The sequence below is a fragment of the Planococcus citri genome, chromosome 1, assembly GCF_950023065.1.
Source record: "Planococcus citri chromosome 1, ihPlaCitr1.1, whole genome shotgun sequence".
NCBI lineage: Eukaryota > Metazoa > Arthropoda > Insecta > Hemiptera > Pseudococcidae > Planococcus > Planococcus citri.
Genome location: NC_088677.1, coordinates 2,669,318 through 2,692,466, shown reverse-complemented (window position 1 = coordinate 2,692,466; position 23,149 = coordinate 2,669,318). Strand labels below are relative to the sequence as shown.

The 23,149-nt window shown below is 33.1% G+C and overlaps 2 protein-coding genes and 1 long non-coding RNA gene across 10 annotated transcripts in view; 2 read left to right on the top strand and 1 right to left on the bottom strand.

Moving 5' to 3' along the window:
• LOC135844758 (uncharacterized) overlaps positions 1–23,149 on the bottom strand; it is a 126,865-nt gene that overhangs the window by 72,198 nt on the left and 31,518 nt on the right. The gene's annotated exons all lie outside the window — the stretch shown is intronic.
• Positions 466–20,673, top strand: LOC135844665 (uncharacterized). 5 transcript variants are annotated; one of them, XM_065362957.1, is made up of 4 exons: positions 466–619; positions 1,595–1,785; positions 1,935–2,090; positions 2,503–2,996. In XM_065362957.1, exons 2-4 carry the CDS (start codon positions 1,722–1,724, stop codon positions 2,679–2,681), a joined length of 399 nt encoding a protein of 132 aa, XP_065219029.1. In that variant the 5' UTR covers positions 466–619; positions 1,595–1,721; the 3' UTR covers positions 2,682–2,996. The 5 variants fall into 5 exon arrangements, 2 of the variants coding, with proteins under 2 accessions (XP_065219029.1, XP_065219040.1); XM_065362968.1 differs by having other exon boundaries at positions 466–710; XR_010558600.1 differs by lacking the exons at positions 1,935–2,090; positions 2,503–2,996 and adding exons at positions 19,660–19,821; positions 20,258–20,673 and having other exon boundaries at positions 470–619.
• LOC135844664 (uncharacterized) lies at positions 12,113–14,301 on the top strand. 3 transcript variants are annotated; one of them, XR_010558597.1, is made up of 5 exons: positions 12,113–12,301; positions 12,933–12,963; positions 13,052–13,223; positions 13,337–13,504; positions 13,867–14,301. It is a non-coding gene; the product is annotated as an uncharacterized LOC135844664 (long non-coding RNA). The 3 variants fall into 3 exon arrangements; XR_010558596.1 differs by lacking the exon at positions 12,933–12,963 and having other exon boundaries at positions 12,119–12,501; XR_010558595.1 differs by lacking the exon at positions 12,933–12,963 and having other exon boundaries at positions 12,121–12,301.

Here is a 23,149-nt window from a genome sequence, read left to right as displayed (position 1 = left end):
TTCTAAAATATAAACATTCTTTGGTCCCCAAAGCTATATTAATCCTTTTGTATGGAGCCCTTTCCAAGTTGGATATTTTTTTTTACGATTAAATGGTAGAAACCAAAGTCGGAGAAATTTTTTTATTTCGGTCAAGATAATTCTTTTAAATGATGTCCGTACAAGGAAGGTGATATGAAAAGAAATGAGAATTGTATGGTGATGGCAATTGTCGCACTGTATGAACATAAACGTGTCAATCAACTCGTTTAAGTAAGTATTTCAAAAACATTCTGTAGAAACAAAAGAAAGGGTAAAAACACAGAGCAGCGATCACTTACGAAAAAAATTTGCGCTGAGGTAATCTTGTTTAGAAATTCAATCGCAAATACAGAGCTTTTATGTGCAATTTGCATTGTTTACTGTATTAAATTGTATAATACAATGTGCTTTTAATGTCACATAGGAAATATGTACAATAATGCTTACTTAATTTACGTTGGAACGCGGATGAAAAAAAATCATTATAAATATCGCCTACTGCCTAGTTCTTATTCGAAGTTACCGAAAGAAAGTTTTTGTACCGCCGAAGTGTTTATAGCTTAGTCAGTTACAAAGTGTAGCAAACAAGTGTTATCAAGTAAGAAATTACTCAGCTTTTGAGGCTAGAATAGTTCAACGAGTACAACTCGAACCAAGAAAATACGGGATACTTACTCTATTCTGTTAAAGTATGTAATTGGATGAGAAATAATGTAGATACCTAATTCAAGCGCAGAATTCTTGGTAAAAGAAAAGAATTTGAATTATTTAGAACCTTTTAAAATTTGGTGAGATTCATTACATCCCGAATTCGTTTTCCCATCATTCGGAAGCCTTCAATGGTTCAATTTCTCGATAAAAACTGCTGAACATCTGGGTTTCTTACAAGAAGTTGCAAAAAAGTCGCACTTTCATGACAAAAATTGTCACTTTTTCGCCAACAATTGGAAAAAAGCCCAGCTCTTCGCCAAAAATTGAAGACATGTTAACTAGAATTGCTGAAAAGTCTTGTAAAACATTAATTTTATTGAATTACCAAAGCCTCACTTTGTTGGTTAAAAATTGGTAACGTTGTCTCGCACTCGCGTTCAGCCAGAAACTGTGAAATATTTTACCATTTTGTCTAAAGTGCTATTTTTTGGCAAAAAGTTACAAAAAACTTGACTTCTTCATACGCGAATCCAAGGGCAAGGTATCGTTTTAAATTATAACGAATACCTATGTCAGCAATAAATTGGTGTATCTCAGAACATTAAAAACATTTTTTGGGGGTATTTTGGGAAAATGATATTCGGGAAATGTCCATCCCTGGAATTCGGATTTGGGAAAATGACCGTGAATCAAATTCCATACATTTTAGAGCAGATTTCAAGAGATTTTTCCCTGAATAACACAGTTGCTATAAATTGCCAGATGGAACATTTTTTGTCAATTATGCAAACATGCATCTTCTCTCTTGCCTGCCCTAATATTCATCTCCTCTCGAGATGATATGGGGCAGGGCAGTTGAGAAACGTTGTTTAATTTGTGACAAGAAGCAATAAAAACTTCTTTGTTCCTCAAATGATTTCAGAAAAAGCATTTTGTTGAACTGGTTGAATAAATACTTACCATCACAATTTGCGTCCAAACTAATTTGTACATTCACTTCTCCATCGATTCGTCGTTCAAAGTTGTTATAAACCAGTGAAAGCCTAAGTATGTGTAACTACAGTTCGGTTTTAATATTTTACGCTTTGATCTTGTTGACTCAAATATCAAAAGGTAAATGCTTTTTTTTTTTACTTAATTCGATGCATTATTAATTATTATGAATGAATTTATCCTTAAAAATGTATCAACATAATACCTCCATATGCCATACCTCCATATTATGCCTTTCTGACATATGTACTAACTTTTTTGAACTGCAGGAAATGGTTTGAAATGTTATGAGTGTCGCTCAAACAGTACTTTGGACGCTGCAACTAAAAATTGTTTGGATGGGAACGAGAAAGTCCCTATAAAGGAATACACACCTATGCCAGGTTTTACAGCGGTATGTGTCACCTTCAAACGTCGATGGGAAGGTGAGAAATGCTACAGTGATTTTTTCACCTAAGTTTTTGAAAAACTCGAATCCAGATGGCATACTATCAAACGTGCTAATTTGGCACATCTTTAAGAATTTGAAAGAAAGTCTGTCGAAAAATACAAAATCAAAAGAAAAAGTGAAATGCATAAAAGAATCAGTTTCATACTCCACATTGTATCTGTTTTAATTTTCATTAGTCAAAAATACTGTCCGAAATCAGTTGCCTACTTCCATTTTACATTTTCTAATATTTCAAATTGTGATATTTACATAAAAACTGAAGATCTTATTCTAACATTCAATGAGAAAGAAAAATGAAGCATTGGGACGAAAAGTAGCGAGATATTTTACAAAAAACGCAGTTTTTTTCATTATGTGTCTATATATGTGGATTTTTATTATTTCAGATGGATATATTAAAGTGTGGCGAAGGGGATATGATAGGTTGCCCGGAAAGGTTGGATATAATGCTGCTTGCGCATACTTGAGCGCATATGATTATGATCTTCCTGATGTTGATTGTGAAGTTTGTGGAACAGATCGCTGCAACAACAAAGATGTCAAGGCTGATAAAATTTCACACTAGACTGGCCTTTTTGTGGCAGTCGCGTACCAAAACACACATAAAAATTGTTTCAACTTCCTCCCCACCCGCTTGAAAACCTTGTAAAAGATAGATAAACAAGATAACCTGTGTATTTGAAAGATGTGTATGTATTGTGCACCTTACCTACTACAGTAATATTAAAAAAAGGTCAGAAATGACAAATTTTAATAACTAAATTAATATAAGTAGGTACCTAACTGTAATGTATGTTCGGAAGTTTTGTTGTTTTGTGTTGTGTTACTTGTATTAAACAAAAGGAATAAATGACAGTGCAGCCTCACTATGAACTTGAAATGTGAAAACATTCTTAGAATCATATCAGAGATCCGTGTGAATTGTTCCCTTCATTGAAATTCCAGCTGCCAGTTTTGAGTTCAGCTCCCACATTAGAATTTTGAATTTTGAAATTTTCAAAAATCGCTACCTCGAAGCTCAGATTTTTTCTATGGCCGCATTATCTAACCCACGTGCTTGCACAAAACACCTCTATCATTTTTCCATTAAGCTAAATTTTTCATATTATACCTATGTTTTATGGATTACTTACTCAAATTTTCATTGAAAATACAGAATTTGAATAGGTACTCGTTGAAAAATATAATATGAAAAATACAACATACCTCTCCTTGGAGAAAAATTCATAAAATCAAAATTTTTCTATTCGCAGGGATATTTTTAGAATTTACACGATTGGCAAACTTGAAATAAAATTGCAAACACCCAACGAAAATGAAACACAAAACTCTGACTAAGGGAATAATGAAAAACTTGAAATTCTGAAATATTATCGATAGCTGGAGTGAAATGAAAAATAAAAAGAAGTCCAGGTCAATTTGGAGGGGCTACAGGCTGTTCTAAAAGTCGAAAAACACGTGAAAATAGCCGGAAAATACACTTTTTGTTATCCTAGGAAAAATTCAAATGAGGTTGAAAGGTTGAAACCAGCAAAAAGCACTCAAGTCGCACCATCTCACTGTATGCTGGAGATGAAAAAATAAAAACCTTATGAGTAATTAGAAAGAGAAATAGTCGGCGGCAGAGTAGGTAGGTATAGATTGTTTGACGTTTTGTTTATTTGGAAGCCTCCGTTTTACAGAGAGAAGCGGGTCAATATTATTAACCCTTTTCTGTGTGAAAGAACTATACTACTCACATGTATGCTACGCAGCAGCCATAGTATACCTAGTGTAGTCAGGTTACGCTGAAAGCTCCATCAAACTCCCACTTCATTTTCAATTTAAAAAAAAAAATTAAAATTCTGGATTCTAGCATTGTGCCATTCTAACATCCTGCACCTCCCCCCCTCCCATTTTGAAAAAAATCAGAAAAATTATAAGAATGTAACATGACATCCTGTAGAACCTCCGCAAAAGAGCTAGAGACACCATACCAGAGAGGTATTTCAATAAGTGAACAATTTTGCAAAGTTTATCTCTCAGATTGACACAATGTACCCTCCAAGATAAACTATCATCCACATGAACCCCCAAATATTTATGTTGCATGACCTGCACCAGAGGAGCACAGTTACATGACCCATTGCAACCACCATCATGGAAATATACTTGACCACCCAAGTCCCGAACATACTGCTCTTGAAAACCAAACACACGCAATTCCGACTTTGAAGAGTTTATTTTGAGTCCCCTGCTCTCAAACCAGCCTGCAATTGTTTTTCAATCCTCATTGAGCAGATGAACAAGTTCATCCACAGTCTTGGCAGAGATAACTAAAACAAGTATCATCAGCAGGGCTCGGATTTTTATGCTGGAGCATATTATTTTTTGTATGCGTAGGGGATAGGGAATTTTTCAATTATCTATCGTAATACAATGTCAACAACAAGAATAAAAGAAAGAAAATCAAGGATCACGTATGGAGGCTAAATCACGAATAGTTTATTTACAGGAAAAGAATAAATAGAATCAATATAAATAGGATCGTAGTACGTAACCATGTATTACTGAAGTTTGATTAATATATAAAAGTTGATCTCAGCCAACAATATTCCAACAGCCTCTCTTAATCAAACATAAGGTAAATCTAGGTAAATCTCTTATCAAAAATTTGCTGATATCTGAAAACAAAGCATCATTAATAAATTAAACCAAGTTCGGATCTGAGTCTTTCAAAAATTACTCTACTGGTTAATTTCGTAAAAATATCTGCTACATTTGCAGAAGTTGAAACGTATTTCAAATCAATTATATTATTTTTAATTTCGTTTCGAATAAAATGATATCTGATATCAATATGTTTCGTTCGTTTAAAATTCACTGGATTTATAGCAATCTTAATTGCACTCATATTGTCTCCATAAATCGTAATTGGCAAGTTTTCAGGTAATACTTTTAGATTTTTAAGCACAGAAATTAAAAATTTAGCCTCTTTTATCGTTTCAGTCAATGCAATATATTCAGCTTCAGTGGACGAAAGTGCCACACAATTTTGTTTTCTAGTGACCCAAGAAATAGTATTACCGAATAATTTAAAAATAAATCCAGAAGTAGATTTTCGATCAATTACATTACTTGCCCAATCTGAATCACTATATCCGAGTAAAATATCATTAACATTACACTTTTTAAAAGTCAACTTCAAATCTAAGGTGCCTTTCACGTATCTTAAAACATGTTTTATACATTGCCACAAATATTCATTATTCTTTGACTGAAATCTACTCAAAATATTTACGGATACAGATAAATCGGGTCTAGTTGCTAACATTGCATACATAAGACATCCAATTGCTTGGTGACAAGGTAAATTTGAATTTTCATCGTTTTTATTAATTTCATTTAAATCAACACCAACATCCAGAGGAATCGAAACAGATCGGCAATCATTCATATTAAATTTTTTCAAGACTTTCTCTAAATACGATTTTTGAGAGAGAACAATTTTATTTTCATGTTTTTCAACGTGTATGCCGAGATAATATTTTACCTCTCCCATATCGGACATTTCAAACTTGCTTTTGAAAATATTTTTAATTTTATTCAAAATTTCTAGATTTTTGCAAGCAATTATAATATCATCAACGTATAATAATAAATAAATACAATTTTCTGGATTTTCATCAATTTTCACGTAAAGGCAATATTCATTTTCAAAATTAACAAAACCAAGTGATTTAAGAAAAATATCGAATTTTTGATACCAACATCTTGGTGCTTGCTTTAAACCATAAAGACTTTTATTTAATTTACATACCATATCATAGTTTTGTGTAAACCCTTCAGGGATTTCCATAAATATTTCTTCTAACAGATCTCCATTTAAAAAGGCAGTTTTGACATCAAGTTGATGTATATGAAAACCAAATTGCACAGATATCGCTAATAAAATTCTAAACGAGGATAATCGTGCTACCGGAGAAAATATTTCGTCATAATCAATTCCAAATTTTTGTGCATATCCTAATGCAACTAATCTAGCTTTATATCGAGAAATTATTCCAAATTCGTTTGTTTTGATAACAAATACCCATTTACTGCCAATAATATTTTTATTTTTGGGTCTAGGAACCAAAGTCCAAGTTTTGTTTTGTTTTAAAGCACCAGCTTCGACTTTTATAGCTTCTAACCAATTAATTTTATCTGATCTATATTCAATTTCACTAAAACATTTCGGAACATCGTCATAAATTGCATCTACTGCTAAAGAATAATACTCAAAAATATTTGGCTGCTTGTTTTCAACTTTATCAACTTCTAAAACGTTTTTGTTTTGATTATTTACGATAACATTGGGTACAATTTTATTATCTTCAAATTTCGTAATATTAAATTCGTTGTAATCGTCAATATTATTTGATTGAACCGTATGAAAATTATATTCATTAAATCTGACATCTCTAGCAAAAATAATTCGTTTGTTTTCCAAATTATATAATTTAAAACCATTATGAGTATATCCGAGAAACATGCAACGAGTAGCTCTGGGTTCAAGTTTACCATTAAGCGATTTTATCAGAGCATAAGCAAGACAACCAAAAACTTTAAAATAAGAAATATCAGGTATTTTATTATAGAGCTTCTCATAAGGTGTCATATTAATTGCTCTACTTGGCGATCTATTAATTATATGAACAGCTGTCAAGACTGCTTCAGCCCAAAAACCTTTCGAAAATTTTCCATTGATAAGCAAAGCTCGAACTTTATTTAAAATTGTCAAATTCATTCTTTCACTTTTACCATTTTGCTCAGGTGTGTAACAATTAGTATTACGAATTTCAATACCAACATTTTCACAATACGTTTTAAATTCGTTGGATAAATACTCTTTACCATTATCACAATAAAATTTCGAAATTTCACTTTTAAATTGATTGTTTACCATATTTCTAAAAATTTTAAATTTTTCAAAAACTTCAGATTTCGATTTTAAAATATACACATAAGTGAAATGACTATAATCATCGATAAATGTCACGTAATATTTTTCACAATTTATAGAGTTTTGAAATGGACCACATACGTCAGAATGTATTACTTCGAAAATTTGATTTGATCTATTTTCTTTTTCTTTATTAAATGGTAATTTACACATTTTACTCAAGACACATGTTTCACAGTTTTCGTCAATATTATTTTTCAATTCTGGTATACCAATCACTAAATTTTTATTCGTCAGAAGTTTCAAATTATCTTTACTTATATGGCCTAATCTTTGATGCCAAATATTTACGTCTGCAGTTATAGATAGAATTTTAGGATTTTCCAAAATTTCATTTTGCAAATAAAAATCAAATTTATATAAAGTACCATCGAAATAACCTTTCGCAATCGAATTTCCATTTTTCAGTATTAAAACTTCATCTCTATCGAAGATTATTCTAAGTCCATTTAAAATTAATTTTCTAACAGACAATAAATTGTGTCTCAGTTCAGGTACGTATAAAATTTCATTAATTTTCACTTTCAAATTCTGATTACTAAATACTGTTAAATTTCCGAATTCTGATGCCATAATATTCACACCATTTTTAGCGACGTTAAATTTAATCGGAGTTTTTAAATTTTTAATATCTTCTAAATTTGTTTTATCATTCATAATATGGTCAGTTGAACCAGAATCTAAATAAAAACTCACAGTTTTCGAAGCATCAGATTTGGTAGTGGACATACAACTATGCTCATTTCGTTCGATCAAATTCACATTTCCATTCGAATTAGAAGAACCATCATTTTTGTGATCGGAGTCAGTTCTGTTGTCTTTTGAATAACGATTGAATCGGCCTCGACCGCCTCGACGATACGGATGATACGAATTACGATTATGATGATAGTAGCCTCGGTGACCATGATTTTGATGACCATTATTTTGATGACCGTTATTTTGACTTCGATGACCACCATTCTGATCATTATTTTGATCACGATCGTTGTAGCGAGAATTAGAATAATCACGGTCAGGATATCGATGCTGAGAGTACGAATTACGAAAAAAGTTGCCACCACGACGTCTGCCTCTACTGCCTCTACCGCGATAAGAATTCGAATTAGAATTACCTCTACCGTTTACATACATTACTGAGTTTTTGGAGTTTTCGTCGACGTCATTTTTGGTTTCGGACAGTTTTTGATAGAAATCTAATAATTTTGATTTGACCTCCTCCATTTCGAGAACAGTAGAATTTGCTTCCAACGCTGCTACAATTACTGAATAACTGGTAGGCAAGGTGCCGAGCAGAAAACATGGCCAATAACTGTCGTCCCAATCGATTCCGGCATTTTTACAGTCTCGTACGAGGTTTTCAAAAACAAGAATATGATTATTTAAATCCGAATTATCGGGCATTTTTAAATTAGTTAATTTCCGAATGAGCATCATTTTAGAAACAGCGGTTTTACGTTCATACCTTTTAAGAAGTACATTCCACATATCACGCGCATTTTCTTGATCTTTAAGCGATTGAAGATTTTCGTCATTAACGTGATTCGCGATTTGCAACTTCGTTAAAATGTTACCTTTCTTCCAAGCGGCAGTAGGATTTTCTGGCACTGGTTCGTCGATATATTTTTTAAGCTCTAAATTCGCGAGGTGTAGGTTCATTCGAAATTTAAAATCATCAAATCTCGTTCCGTCAAAAATAAATGAGGGTTTGTCCTTTTCCATTTTTAATTCAGTCCAAAAAAAATATTTATATTTTTAAAAAAAATTAATGATCTGGGCTCATAACCTATCGTAATACAATGTCAACAACAAGAATAAAAGAAAGAAAATCAAGGATCACGTATGGAGGCTAAATCACGAATAGTTTATTTACAGGAAAAGAATAAATAGAATCAATATAAATAGGATCGTAGTACGTAACCATGTATTACTGAAGTTTGATTAATATATAAAAGTTGATCTCAGCCAACAATATTCCAACATTATCTCCACGATTCATGAAATTTTAAGTAAAATGAGCCTAATTTGTTAGGGCATATTTTGGCATATTTCACCATAAAAGCATGTAAAAGCATATTTTGGCATTTCTTAGGGAATATTTTACGTTTTTAGAGCATATTTTACATGTTTAATGGTTTTTAGGGAATATTTTGCTCAATTCAAATTTTTGCATCAAATTAGTATTTTGGATATTTTTTATTTTTCACCTTAAAACTTGTGAAACTGACAATAGCTCACTTGTATACCTACTTATTTTTGTTTTGTTCATTTTATTTGTTTTTTATTCATTTAATGATGGAATTAGAATTACCTTTTCGTGATTTTAAAATGCTCTGTTTCGCACTTTTGTTCATGAATTCTTGGTATGACACAACAATATTAGTAAAATTGTATAGGAATTGATTTTTCCTGTAAAACAATGCCCATAAATCGTTAGGGAATATTTTTACTTTTTAGAGCATATTTTGGCATTTTTTAGGGAATATTTAAGCGCATATTTTGGGTTTTTTAGAGAAAGAATATCCGAGCCCTGATCATCAGCAAAAGCACTAAGAACACCTCTCAAAGGGAAGCTTACACGAAAAAAAAAGTATGGATAATTTTTACTATTTCATACAGTAACCGGATCCCATTCAAAAATATTGGGATTTTTACTATGAGAATAGTAAATTTTACTATGAGATTAGTGAATTTTACTATGAGAGTAATAAATTTTTACCTAATTCTAGATAGGTAAAATGTATTTTTTGGCTGAGTAAAAATCACTATTATTTTTGAATGGGATCCGGTTACTGTACTGAAATAGTAATTTTTATTAATTTTTTTTTTCGTGTATGTAGTCTATTGATGTAAATTAGAAAAAGAAGAGGCCCCAACAGGCTCCCCTGAGGTACTCCTCGTAACACCTGAGCCATAGCACTCAAAACATCTCTAGTTTGAACAGGTTGTGTCCTTCCACTAAGGTACGAGTAAAACCAACTAACAATACATTCGTCAAAACCACAATACTGCAAATCATCAATGAGTATCGCCGGAGAAATGCAAGAGTCTCTAGGAAGCACCAATATTGTATTTACCCGGTGACCAAGAATAATGGGTTTTGTTTTTGTAATGTTCTGATATGCCAAAAAGGGAAAAAATTTCCCTAATTAAAAACTGGAAAATAAAATAACAATCGAGAGAAAGTGCTTTCGAATTATTGTTTCGATGCAAAATGAAAGATTATTTCATATTTCATTGAAACAATCACTCAAACGCCATTTTTTACATGATTATTTAATTTTCTAATTTTCATAACGGGAATTTTCTCTCCTTTTTGATAACATTGAAATCCCATTATTCTTGGTCACCGGGTAAAGGTGATAAAGCAATTTTTTTTGTTTTAAGTAAATGGTTTTTTTTCAAAAATCTGGAATTTTCAAAAATATATTGACGGTGATTTCAAAACAGCTTGAAATCACTTCCAGCATGAGATTTACAGGGTCATCCAAAAAAGACATTACCATTTCAAACGCGCGTATATAAGACAACAGTGCATTTTAGCGCGGAACTCTTGGCAGCACTGAATTCCTTGAAGAAAGAATTACATTTTTAAAACACTCCCCACAAAGTCAGTTTGGTACAAACGTTCGGCTGCCAGAGCGATTTTTGTAAAAAAGTACATTTTTACACAAAACCTCATTTTTATCATGTCACAACTTTTGAAAATCGAAATCTTGGGTACTGAGCAAGAAAGTTTTATGAAAAAGTTCAACTGTCCGTGTGGAAAGAAGCCAGAGAGACCCAAAATAAACATCCTCTCCATAAAATTCAGCAAAAAATGAATTTTGGTGACGTGCTCGATAAAGCTCTTAAATACAAGTATGGAAATAGAGTATGCTCTTAAGAAAGTCATAGTATTTTACGTATATGTTACGTACTGCGCATGGCAGGTTGGTGTCGTCACGCGGTGGAGGTGGGTGGAGCAACCAATGGGGTGCAACGTTGTACGTGAACAGCTGATTTGATGCTTGCTCGCGCACTGCGCAGTACGTAAAACTTATGTACAATCCTATGACTTTCTTAAGAGTATAATCTATTTCCATACTTGTATTAAAGAGCTTTAGTGCTCGATAATCAGTTCAGTGCAGAAAAGTTGAACTGAAAAAAAGTCTAGCACAACTTGCACGATTTGAAATTCGAGATGAAACAAGAGGGATATCGGTGGTGTTCTGCGCAGCACATCATTCTATGAAGAAATTCATTTCCAAAGCATTTTCCAATCTACTACATATCACAGATATTCCCTTGTTTTCTCACAAATTTCAAATCGTGCAAGTTGTGCTCGACTTTTTTTCAGTTCAACTTTACTGCACTGAACTGATTATCGAGCACGTCACCAAAATTCATTTTTTGCTGAATTTTATGGAGAGGATGTTTATTTTGGGTCTCTCTGGCTTCTTTCCACACGGACAGTTGAACTTTTTCATAAAACTTTCTTGCTCAGTACCCAAGCTTTCGATTTTCAAAAGTTGTGACATGATAAAAATGAGGTTTTGTGTAAAAATGTACTTTTTTACAAAAATCGCTCTGGCAGCCGAACGTTTGTACCAAACTGACTTTGTGGGGAGTGTTTTAAAAATGTAATTCTTCAAGGAATTCAGTGCTGCCAAGAGTTCGGCGCTAAAATACACTGTTGTCTTATATACGCGCGTTTGAAATGGTAAAGTCTTTTTTGGATGACCCTGTATATTGAAATAAAGTTGTATGGTGTAGCAATTGTCGCAGTGAATGAAGCAACCATTGTAGCAACATAAATATAAACACGTATAATAAACTAAACTCGTTCAAGTATTTCAAAAACATTAGGCATGTAGAAACAGAAGAAATGGTAAAAAGACAGAGCAGTGATCACTTACAAAAAAAATTGCACTGAGGTAATCTTGGTTGGAAATTCAATTGCAAATACAGAGCATTTATGTGCATCGTTTATTGCATTAATTATTGTACCTATAATACAATGCGCTTTAGATACCGTATGGGAAATTTATCAAATGCTTGCTTAATATACGTTGACACGCGGATGAAAAAAAAATCATTATAAATATCGCCTACTGTCTAGTTCGTACTCAAAGTTACCGAAAGTTTTTGTGCCGCCGAAGTGTGTAGTATTAGTTATAGCTTAGTCAGTTACAAAGTGTAGCAAACAATTGTGTTATCAAGTAAGAAATTATTCAGCATTTGAGCCTTAAGGCTAGAATAGGTACTAAGAGTACTCGAACCAAGAAAATATGGAATACGTTTGGATATATGTACTTAATAGAACCGGTTCCTATTCTGTTAAAGTAATTGGATGAGAATTAATGTACCTAATTCAAGTGCAACAAAAGAATTTGGAATTTTGAGAACCCTTTAACATTAGGTGAAGTTCATTTTTTTTGGTTAACAAGCCTGGTTTTTTTTTCATGTTATGTGTGAATTTGAAAAGTAACAGTTTCTTCCCACTACATGAACTTGACTAGCAGCTGAAATTTTGGCCAAAGGGTCTATGTTCGAATTGTTCGATACACCATCGAATAATACTACCGTCGGCCGGATCTGGAATTATCATCAGAAATCGAATTTCTTACCTATCGCTAATAGTACTCGTAATTGCTTACAAGCAGTTGGAAAATTTGAAAAACCAGTTGAATCATCTCACCTAATGAATTAGTGCTCAAATTTCGGTCAAATAGTCTGTGCTGGATACCAAATCGACTCATATCATCATCAGCCGGATCCAGCTGCATACGGTCAAAAAACAGAATTTCTTATTGCTTTTTCTGAAAATTCTATTTCTGATGATAATTCCAGATCCGAATCGTTTGATGTGTAAAATATGTATGTAGGTATTTATTTTCTATAGCCACCTACACTACGATATGCTGGGGTTGTAATTCTCAAATTCATCCACAAATCACTTTATTTCTCAGGTTGAATAAATTACAATCACAATTTGCGTCGAAAATAATTTGTACATCGACTTCTTGATTCATCGCTCACTGTTGTTATAAACCAGTGTAAGCCCAAGTACAAATATGTGTAACTACAGTTCAGTTTTAGTATTATTTTACGCTTTGATTTTGTTGGCTCATATATCAAAAGGTAAATATTTTCTTTACTTAATTCGACGCATTACGTATTGTGAATCCATCCTGAAAATTCAAATGTATCAACGTAATACCTCTATATACCTTCCTAACTTTTTTGAACTGCAGGAAATGGTTTGAAATGTTATGAGTGCGGAGGTCACAGTCAAGATTTGGACGCAGCAACTAAAAATTGTTTGGACGGGAATGAAAAAGTCCCTGTACAAGAACGCATCATTAATAATAACATTGAAAAGTATAAAGCTGTGTGTTTCATGGTCAATATCACATCGATAGGTGAGATGCAACAATGATGTCTTAATTCAAGTTTTCATTATACTTTCATTTACTGCCAAACATGTTAATTTCGGACATCTGTAATAATATGAAAGAACGCCTATCGAAAAAAAACAAAAGAAAAAAGAAAAGTGAACAATATCCCACCAGAAAATGCATAAAAAATCTGTTCTATTATTCATTTATTCCACTTTTTTTTCTGTTTTAATTTTCATAAGTCAAAAATACTGTCCGAAATCAAGTAGTTTGACAATAGGTATTACCTACTTACCTATACTTACATGTTACATTTTTCTAATTTCAAAAGCGAAATATTTCACAAACAAACGAGTTTCTCTTCAGATAGATTTTCATCATTTCAGATGGTTATTCATACATGGTGGGGCGATCTGGAGTAAATAATTTGTCAAGAGATGATAAAAAACGCACCAGATAACGCGTGCAAAGAGGTTTTAGGTGATAGAAGTAAAAGAGGGGTTTGCAGTTACTGCTTTACAGATTTCTGCAATGGTCAGGCCCAGACTGACACAGGTGACAAGGCTAGTGAAATTGTTGTCGCCGTTAATACAACTTTTCGAAAATCCAATTGACTTAGACGATAGATATTTTTAAGAAACTTTGTTTCGTTATTTAACGTTATGTTACGCGTTATGTTATTTCGTATTTAACCATTAATATTGCGACATTCAATATTCATCCGTCCAAACGACTTAAGCCCCTCTATGTACTTGACTCGATGTACTTGCATTTAATTGTATTTTGTACATCGTGGTAATAAAACCCACATTTGCTGGCGATGAGTTTTCGTTTTTATTGAACTTTGAAAGTTGTGCACGTGGTGCAAATGAATACGTTATAAGACAGTAGTTGTCGATGTTTTTCGCTATTTTCAGTGTTGTCAGTTTAAAACAGTGTTTTAAACGTCGAGAAAAAAACAGATAGTGTTTGAAACAAAATTCTGTTTAAAATGTTTTTTTTTTGTTTTAAACAAGTTTTTTTTTCAACTTTAATTTCCTAAAAAAAACGCGTTTTTTTTCAATTTGTAAGAGGGTAAAATGACTTGAGTACATGATAGGTAAGAGTACCTACCTATAATGTTGTGTTGTTTCCTGGAAATATCCCTTAGAGTATTTCTTATAAATACTCACCAGAATATCACATGCTCGGCTAGGGCGTGAGTAGGAAAGGTTGCTTTTACACTCTTAACAGATGTTCACATACACCATAAATAACAACAAGAAATACAAGATGAAATATTTATAATGAGTGTGATATTAACAACACTGTTCTGTTACATGAGCTATCTAATTACATATATGAATGTATTCGGATAGGTTAACATGACACTTTCTTAAAAATAATTATACACTCTCTAGTGTAGGGTTGGCAAAAGGTATCTTTCAGCGAAGATTCCTGATAGTATTCTATGATACATTCTTACCGTGATGGCGATGAGTAGATCACTAATCCTTCTCACCTACTCGCCTCGAACCTAATCTCAGCGCATCGATCCTTAATAATATCTAAACACTAACTAGAAATAACTGAAGAATTAATACTAACACTTAACAATCGAGAGTAATACTTATAATTAAATGACTGCATTAACCGATTAACTGTGAATAACATACCCGCGCACTCGGATACACTACTGGTGTTCTGTACTCTCGTTGCTTGGCTCGTATGGCTAGCTGACGAGAATACAACACAGTGTTGCCTTAGTGCAACGCAGTGTTACCATGTGGGCACACCCTAAACATACCACGTACAGCATAGTAGTATATCACAAATTTCTCGCTGAAAAAGTAGTGAAATTGAAGGAACTGAATTTTTAGATTTCCATTCTTCTTTCTATACTTTTTTTTGAAGGCTAGTTTTGTGTTTTGATTTCAATTTTCTAATATTTCTTGAGCCTTATAGCTATTTTATGACGTCGCATCTTGAAAGTTGATGACTGGATAACGCATATTTGAAAAACTAAATCCAAAACAAATGAATTTGTGTTGAAAACGTGTTTAAAACCCTGTTTTAAAAAAAAAAAAAAGTTCTACACAAAACAGAAATTTCGCACAATGGCCGGGCCCACAGAAAGAATGACACGGATGACAAGGCTGGTGTTTCACACCAGGCGAGCTTTTTTGCGGCGGTCACGTATACCAAAACACACACAAAAATATCGTATCCCCCCCCCCAACCATTGTAAAAGAGAGATAAAAATTATTATTTGAAAAATGTGTAAAGTAGAGTGGGGTAATTGCAAAGCACTATATTTGATTAGTTGCCCGGATGAAGCTGAAATTTGTACCACTTATACTTCAGGGGGTTCTCTATCAACCGTAAAATTTTGGTACAAGTTGGTCCACAAATCGTGGAGAAAATTTGAAAATTGACTTTTGCATTTACCCCATGTTGGGGTAAATGCAAAAGTGGGCAATATTTTTTGTATTTTATAATTTTTTTGAATTTTCAACACACTCACTGTATTCTACGTGTCATTTGCTAACTTTTGATGTATTCGTGGTCTTGATTCGGTAAAAAATTCGATAACTTTTCCACTTTCCAAAAAAATTTTTAGGAGAGTGAAAAAATGTTGAAAAATTATTTTTTTTAAAACTCGCTAAAATGAACAAAAAATCAACTATTGATCATTTCTGATGTTTTTTATGTAAAAAACTCGTGATAGAAATTCATTTTTCGTCAAATATATTAGTAAAACATTGAAAGGGAGCAATAATTTAAAAATTCAGTAAAACTGTTAATCACTTCTCTAACGTGTAACTCATCATGTAACCGTGGAAGTTTATGTATTTTTTTTTTTTTGTAATTTCGAACCATTTTCAAGGCAAAAAAATATTTGTGGTAAGTGCAAAAATGAAAAAAAAAATCATTTTTGCAATTACCCTGAGTCGATTTTTTCTGGGGTAATTGCAAAAACGCAATTTACGGCCAAAATAAACAAATTTTTTCAAATTGCGATATCTTACCTTAAACTTTAATCCTTCATGACCCTAAATCGTGAAAATTCCAGATAAATCGACAGTTTTTTCTATTTCACATGCATTTTTTAAAAAAACACCTCTCACTTTACTTATGAGTGGTTTCAACATGTTTTGATAAAAGTGTTTGCTACGGAGCGACAAGTTGAACCTCGCGAGTTGTGACCAGGTGAATATGTCGGTAAAGGTTGTTGCTTCGACACCCCCTAGTTGGCACAACCAGAAAATTGATATTTGTTAGCATGAGGTCACAATTTTGCAGTTAGGCGTACCCCGTTTTTGGAATTACCCCACTCTACCTTATCTACACTTTTGGACAATGTTTAGAGAAACATGATATTTTTGGGGGAATTTTCTGTAAAAAAAACGACAATTTTTAGCCATTTTACCAGAAAGTAGATTTTTTTTCAATTTTTGAAAAACCGAGAATTTTTGACAGTTTTTTGCAAAATGCAAGACTGACAATTTTAGCAAAAATTAGTCTCAATTTGACAAAAAAAAAACACATCCGCTCGCGTATTCCTCCGCTCAAAGTTGTTGAATTTCATGTAAAAAAAAAAGTGCCAGATCTCCTCCTCCCATTTAAAAACATTAAAAATTCAACTTATCCATAAATTTACCATCTCTGCTTTAGAATTTATCTGAATAAAATTTTTCTAAAATATAAACATTCTTTGGTCCCCAAAGCTATATTAATCCTTTTGTATGGAGCCCTTTCCAAGTTGGATATTTTTTTTTACGATTAAATGGTAGAAACCAAAGTCGGAGAAAATTTTTTATTACGGTCAAGATAATTCTTTTAAATGATGTCCGTACAAGGAAGGTGATATGAAAAGAAATGAGAATTGTATGGTGTGGCAATTGTCGCACTGTATGAACATAAACGTGTCAATCAAGTCGTTTAAGTATTTCAAAAACATTCTGTAGAAACAAAAGAAATAGTAAAAACACAGAGCAGCGATCACTTACGAAAAAAATTTACGCTGAGGTAATCTTGTTTAGAAATTCAATCGCAAATACAGAGCTTTTATGTGCAATTGTGCATTAAATTGTATAATACAATGTGCTCAATGTCACATAGGAAATATGTACAATAAATGCTTACTTAATTTACGTTGGAAAGCGGATGAAAAAAAATCATTATAAATATCGCCTACTGCCTAATTCGTACTCGAAGTTACCGAAAGTTTTTCTGCCGCGGACGTGTGTATAACTTAGTCAGTTACAAAGTGTCGGATACAAGTGTTATCAAGTAAGAAATTACTCAACTTTTGAGGCTAGAATAGTTCAACGAGTACTCGAACCAAAAAAATTCGGGATACGTTTGGATATACCTATACTTACATATAATAGAACCGGTTCTATTCTGTTGAAGTAATTGGATGAGAAATAATGTAGGGACCTAATTTAGGCGCAGAATTCTTGGTAAAAGAAAAGAATTTGAATTTTTGAGAACCTTTTAAAATTTAGTGAGATTCATTTTTGACTTACAAAGTATTCACATGTATTTCCTACAGTCACACTTTGTACTCGTATGTGCCATTTTGCGGGTTTCTCCATCTCGAACCTTAATATTAAATTAAATAGCTTATTTTTGTTTCGTATTCCTGAATTAATCAACGAACAATCAAGTTTTGTTATTTTTACTTCATTTTTGTTTTTGTTTTGTTGCAAATCTTGATGTTACCACCCAACATCCCGAATTCGTTTTCCCAAAACCCTAAATCCCGAATGACCACTGGTGAAATACTGAAACAGGATTTATGGCGTACTTTTGACTTTTCCCCTCCCCACTTGAAATTATTGGTGATGGTTTTGGATCATTCGGAAGCCTTCAATGGTTCGATTTCTCGCTAAAAACTGCTAAAAATCTGTGTTTCTTACAAAAAGTTGCGAAAAAGTCGCACTTTCACGACAAAACAAATTGTGAAAAAGCCCAGTTTTTTACCAAAAATTGAATACATGTTAATTGTTTACCAGAATTGCTGAAAAGTCTTGTAAAATAATTATTTTTTAGTGAATTACCAAAGCCTCTCTTTTTTTTGTTAAAAATTGCCAACATTGCTCTCTAAATTTGAAACAGTCAATTTCACTGCTTAGCAGTCACGACATTTTGCCTTTTTAAAGCAGTAGTTTTTTTTTTACTGCAAAACAGTGAAAAATTACTGAGTTGGTCAGTAAAAAATCATTTTGACTGACCAATTCAGTAATTTTTCACTGTTTTGCAGTAAAAAAAAACTACTGCTTTAAAAAGGCAAAATGTCGTGACTGCTAAGCAGTGAAATTGACTGTTTCAAATTTAGAGAGTATCATTTTAAATTATACCTAACGAATACTTACCTATGTCAGCAATAAATTGGTGTATCTCAGAACTTTATACTAAAAACATTTTTGGGGGTATTTTGGAAAAATGGTATTCGGGAAATATCCATCCCTGCTCTCTAAATTTAAAGCAGTCAAATTTCACTGCTTAGCAGTCACGACATTTTGCCTTTTTAAAGCAGTAGTTTTTTTCACTGTTTTGCAGTAAAAAAAAACTACTGCTTTAAAAAGGCAAAATGTCGTGACTGCTAAGCAGTGAAATTGACTGTTTCAAATTTAGAGAGTGGAATTCGGATTTGGGAAAATGACCGTGAATCAAATTAGATATTTTCCGTGAATGACACAGTTGCTATAAATTGCCAGATGGAAATTTTTTTTTCAATTATGCAAACGTGCATCTTCTCTCTTGTCTGCCTTAATATTCATCTCCTCTCGAGATGATATGGGGCAGGGCAGTTGAGAAACGTCGTTTAATTTGTGACAAGAAGCAATAAAAACTCCTTTGTTCCTCAAATGATTTCAGAAAAAGCATTTTGTTGAACTGGTTGAATAAATTACCATCAGAATTTTCGTCGAAACTAATTTGTACATTCACTTCTCCATCGATTCATCCTTCAAACTTGTTATAAACCAGTGAAAGCCTAAGTATGTGTCACTACAGTCCGGTTTTAATATTTTACGGTTTGATCTTGTTGACTCAAATATCAAAAGGTAAATATTTTTTTTTTACTTAATTCGATACATTATTATTACGAATGAATCTATCTTGAAATTATCAACATAATATACCTCCCCTCCATATGCCTTTCTGACGCACCTAACTTTTTTGAACCGCAGGAAACGGATTGAAATGTTATGACTGCTTAGTAAACAGTACAGATTTGGGGGCTGCAGCTAAAAATTGTTTGGATGGGAACGAGAAAGTTCCTATAAAAGAATACACACCTGGTCAAGAAAATTTTACAGTGTTTTGTGGCACCCTCAAACGTCGATTGGAAGGTGAGAAATAACTACTACAGTGATTTTTTTTCACTAAAGTTTTTGAAAAACTTGGAATCCAGATGGCATGCTTATTAATATGTAGTGTCAAACATGCTAATTTTGGGCATCTTTAAAAATTTGAAAGAAAGTCAGTCGAAAAACAAAAACAAAATCAAAAAGAAAAGTGAACAATTTTCCACCAGAAAATACATAAAAAAATCAGTTTCATACTCCATTTTTTTATCCGTTTTAATTTTCATTAGTCAAAAAAGTTGCCTACTTCCATTTTACATTTTCCAATTTCAAATAATTATGATACCTACCTACATAAAATCTTATGATCATATGATCTAACATTCAATGAGAAAGAAAAATGAAGCATTGGAACCCAAAGTAGCGAGATACTATTTAACAGCAAACGAATTTTTCATCATGTAGACTTTCATTATTTCAGACGGATATGAATTGGTGCGAATAGGATATAATGACATGCCCGGAAACTATACCGAAGATGGAATTTGCGAATTGATTGCCACAAATAACCCTCCTGATGGCTTTTTTTGTAAACTTTGTAGTACAGATCTCTGCAATGTCCACCAGACCAGTAGGTAGACAGAACGACACAGGTGACAAGGCTGGTGAAATTTCACACTGGGCTGGACTTTTTATGGTGGTCGTGTACCAAAACACAACATAAAAAAATTGTATCAACTTCTCTCCCACCCCAACATCAACCCCAACCCCTTAAAAACTTTGTAAAATATAGATAAAAATGATTATTTAAACGATGTGTACTACAGTAATTTACATATAAAAAAGTCAAAAAATTATAAATCTAAACAACTAAATATAGATAAATTATATTCTGTATTTAGAAGTTTTGTTGTTTTGTGTTGTGTTATTAATTATTATAAACAAAACGAATATGCCAGTGCAACCACACTTACAAGATGACGACCCGCCCTTCGGGCATGAAAAAGCAACACGGGTGAATAGTGGAAGAAAACTTGTGAGTAGGTAATGGTAAAAAATAAAACCAAAATTATATTTAAAAAAAATTGATAAAACGGGCAGAAAACTACTAATTTTGATATAATTTTCCTAGTACCTATCTTGAAGGTTGGCATGTATCCTTGTCGAATTTCATTGCAGCCATTGGACTTCACACATAGTCCAAAATTGCAAAGTAAAGGCCAAAATTCGAAAAATCCTCAGAACAGAAAAATTTCAAAAGTTGATTATGAATAAGTATGTAGGTGCTTTCTACATTAAATTCCACTTTCCCTTCTGTGATTTCAAACACTTTTCCAGCATTTTTCTTGCATACAGGAATAATTGAATTCAGGTAAGTACATACTTACCTCAAAATAGTTTTTAAAAAACTGCCAATTTTAAAATTCTGTAAAACATGCCAATTTTAATTTCAAAAATTTATGGGTTTATATCAAAACATGGACATTTTTGAGTATAAAAATTGTGGATTCCATTTTTTAAAAAATACTTTGGTTTCCACCCTGCTCATCTTAAAAAACTGTTGTTTTTTTTTGTTATTGTGAGGTAAAAGTTCTTATTTAAAAACATCCATTCTAACTAAAAATATCACATGCCTGGCGTACTATGGCACGTACATAGTAAGGAAAAACTCCAACCCCGGCTCGCGACCGTAGCCCTCAAAAAAGTTGAAAAAATTGCTACGCAAAATATTGCATATCTGCTATTTTTTTCGGTACCTATTTTTAATGTGAAAACTATTGAATAAAATGAAGATTGAGCGAGACTGCGAGAGCGATGATAGGAAAATACCACGTGTCCTCGGTATCTTGGCTTGGAAATAAAAATATTTATGAGAAAAAATTTGCCCCCCGCTTTCCCCCTTTGATAAAATTTTTACATTCGTAAACATTTGATACAAATTACAAAGAAGCCGTTCATGTATACTCATAATCTTGCAAGTCTCCCTACAAAGTTGAAAAACCAATACATTGTTATCAAGACTGAATTTTTGAAATTTCATGTTTTGCACCGTCCCTTTTGTGGGCTCATATCGAGGTTAAGGTGAATGTGGATGCTAAAATCGACTTCAATGATCCTAAAAAATCCTATTTCGATACCCATATTCAATTTTTCGAAATTTCATGTTTTGCACCCCCCCCCCCATTGAGAGCTCTTTTCGAGATTCCCCTTGGAAGGCTCATTTTGAGGTTAAGGTGAATATATGGATGCTAAAATCAACTTCATCGACCCTAAAAACCCATATTTAGATACGCATGTTGAATTTTTTAAATCTGATGTTTTGCACCCTCCCCCCTCCTTTGCTTGAGGACTCATTTCGAAGTTAAGGGGAGTATGAATGCTAAAATCGACTTCAGTGACCCTAAAAACCCCTATTTCGATACCCATATTGAATTTTTCGAAATTTCATGTTTTGCACCCCCCCCCCCAATTGAGAGCTCATTTCGAGATTCCCCTTGGAAGACTCATTTTGAGGTTAAGGTGAATATATGGATGCTAAAATCAACTTCATCGACCCTGTAAGCCCGAATATCAAATATCAATACGCATGTTGAATTTTTCGAAATCTCATGTTTTGCACACCCCCCCCCCCCTCCGCCCATTGACTGAGGACTTATTTCGAGGTTAACGGGAATATGAATGCTAAAGTCAACCTCAGTGACTCGAAACCTCCCCTCTTCGATTCACATGTTGAATTTTTCGAAATTTTGTGATTTGGCATGCCTCAGCTCCCCTCGTTAAGGGCTTATTTCGAGGTTAGGGGGGAATATAAATGCCAAAATCATGTTCAGTGACCTTAAAAACCCCCATATTCAAAATTCTACGGATTTGCTTTTTCAGATTGGATTTTAAAAAAAGTATCAAACATTCAAAGGTGGGAACTGGTAGTATCCCTGCAAACGAAACGCCAAGGACACGTTGTAAACGAAAACGTACCTCGTCTCTCCGCGAAACGAATTACCTCACCGCAACGTCTATGTAGCGATTTTTGCAACATTGAAGCTCGATTACAGTCGCTGTAATGGAGCTTTTTGTTCAAAACTTCGTCAAAACCTGGTTCAGATACAAATGAACCGATTGTGCAATTTTCAGCAAAATCGGTTCACTAGGAAATGCGCGATGCGGAGTCGAAAAGACACAACTTCCCTTTATAACTTAGAAGATATAATAATAATTACAACTCGCGAAGTTGATTGGAGGATGTTTTGAGCCGTTCTAGAGCCTCCAGTTATATTTGAAAATCCCAGATTTTCAAAAAGTGTCACGTAGAAATGGTCCAAAATGAACTTTAGCCTTCATAAATGCGTTCAATGCACGTTAGTGATCCACTTAA

What these genes read in the sequence shown, in the direction of transcription:
- LOC135844665 (XM_065362957.1), top strand. Translation starts at nt 1,722, where the DNA reads ATGTGTAACTACAGTTCGGTTTTAATATTTTACGCTTTGATCTTGTTG. An exon ending in GTTGACTCAAATATCAAAAG is followed by an intron (nt 1,786 to 1,934) that starts GTAAATGCTTTT and finishes TTTGAACTGCAG; the next exon opens with GAAATGGTTTGAAATGTTAT. An exon ending in CTTCAAACGTCGATGGGAAG is followed by an intron (nt 2,091 to 2,502) that starts GTGAGAAATGCT and finishes TTATTATTTCAG; the next exon opens with ATGGATATATTAAAGTGTGG.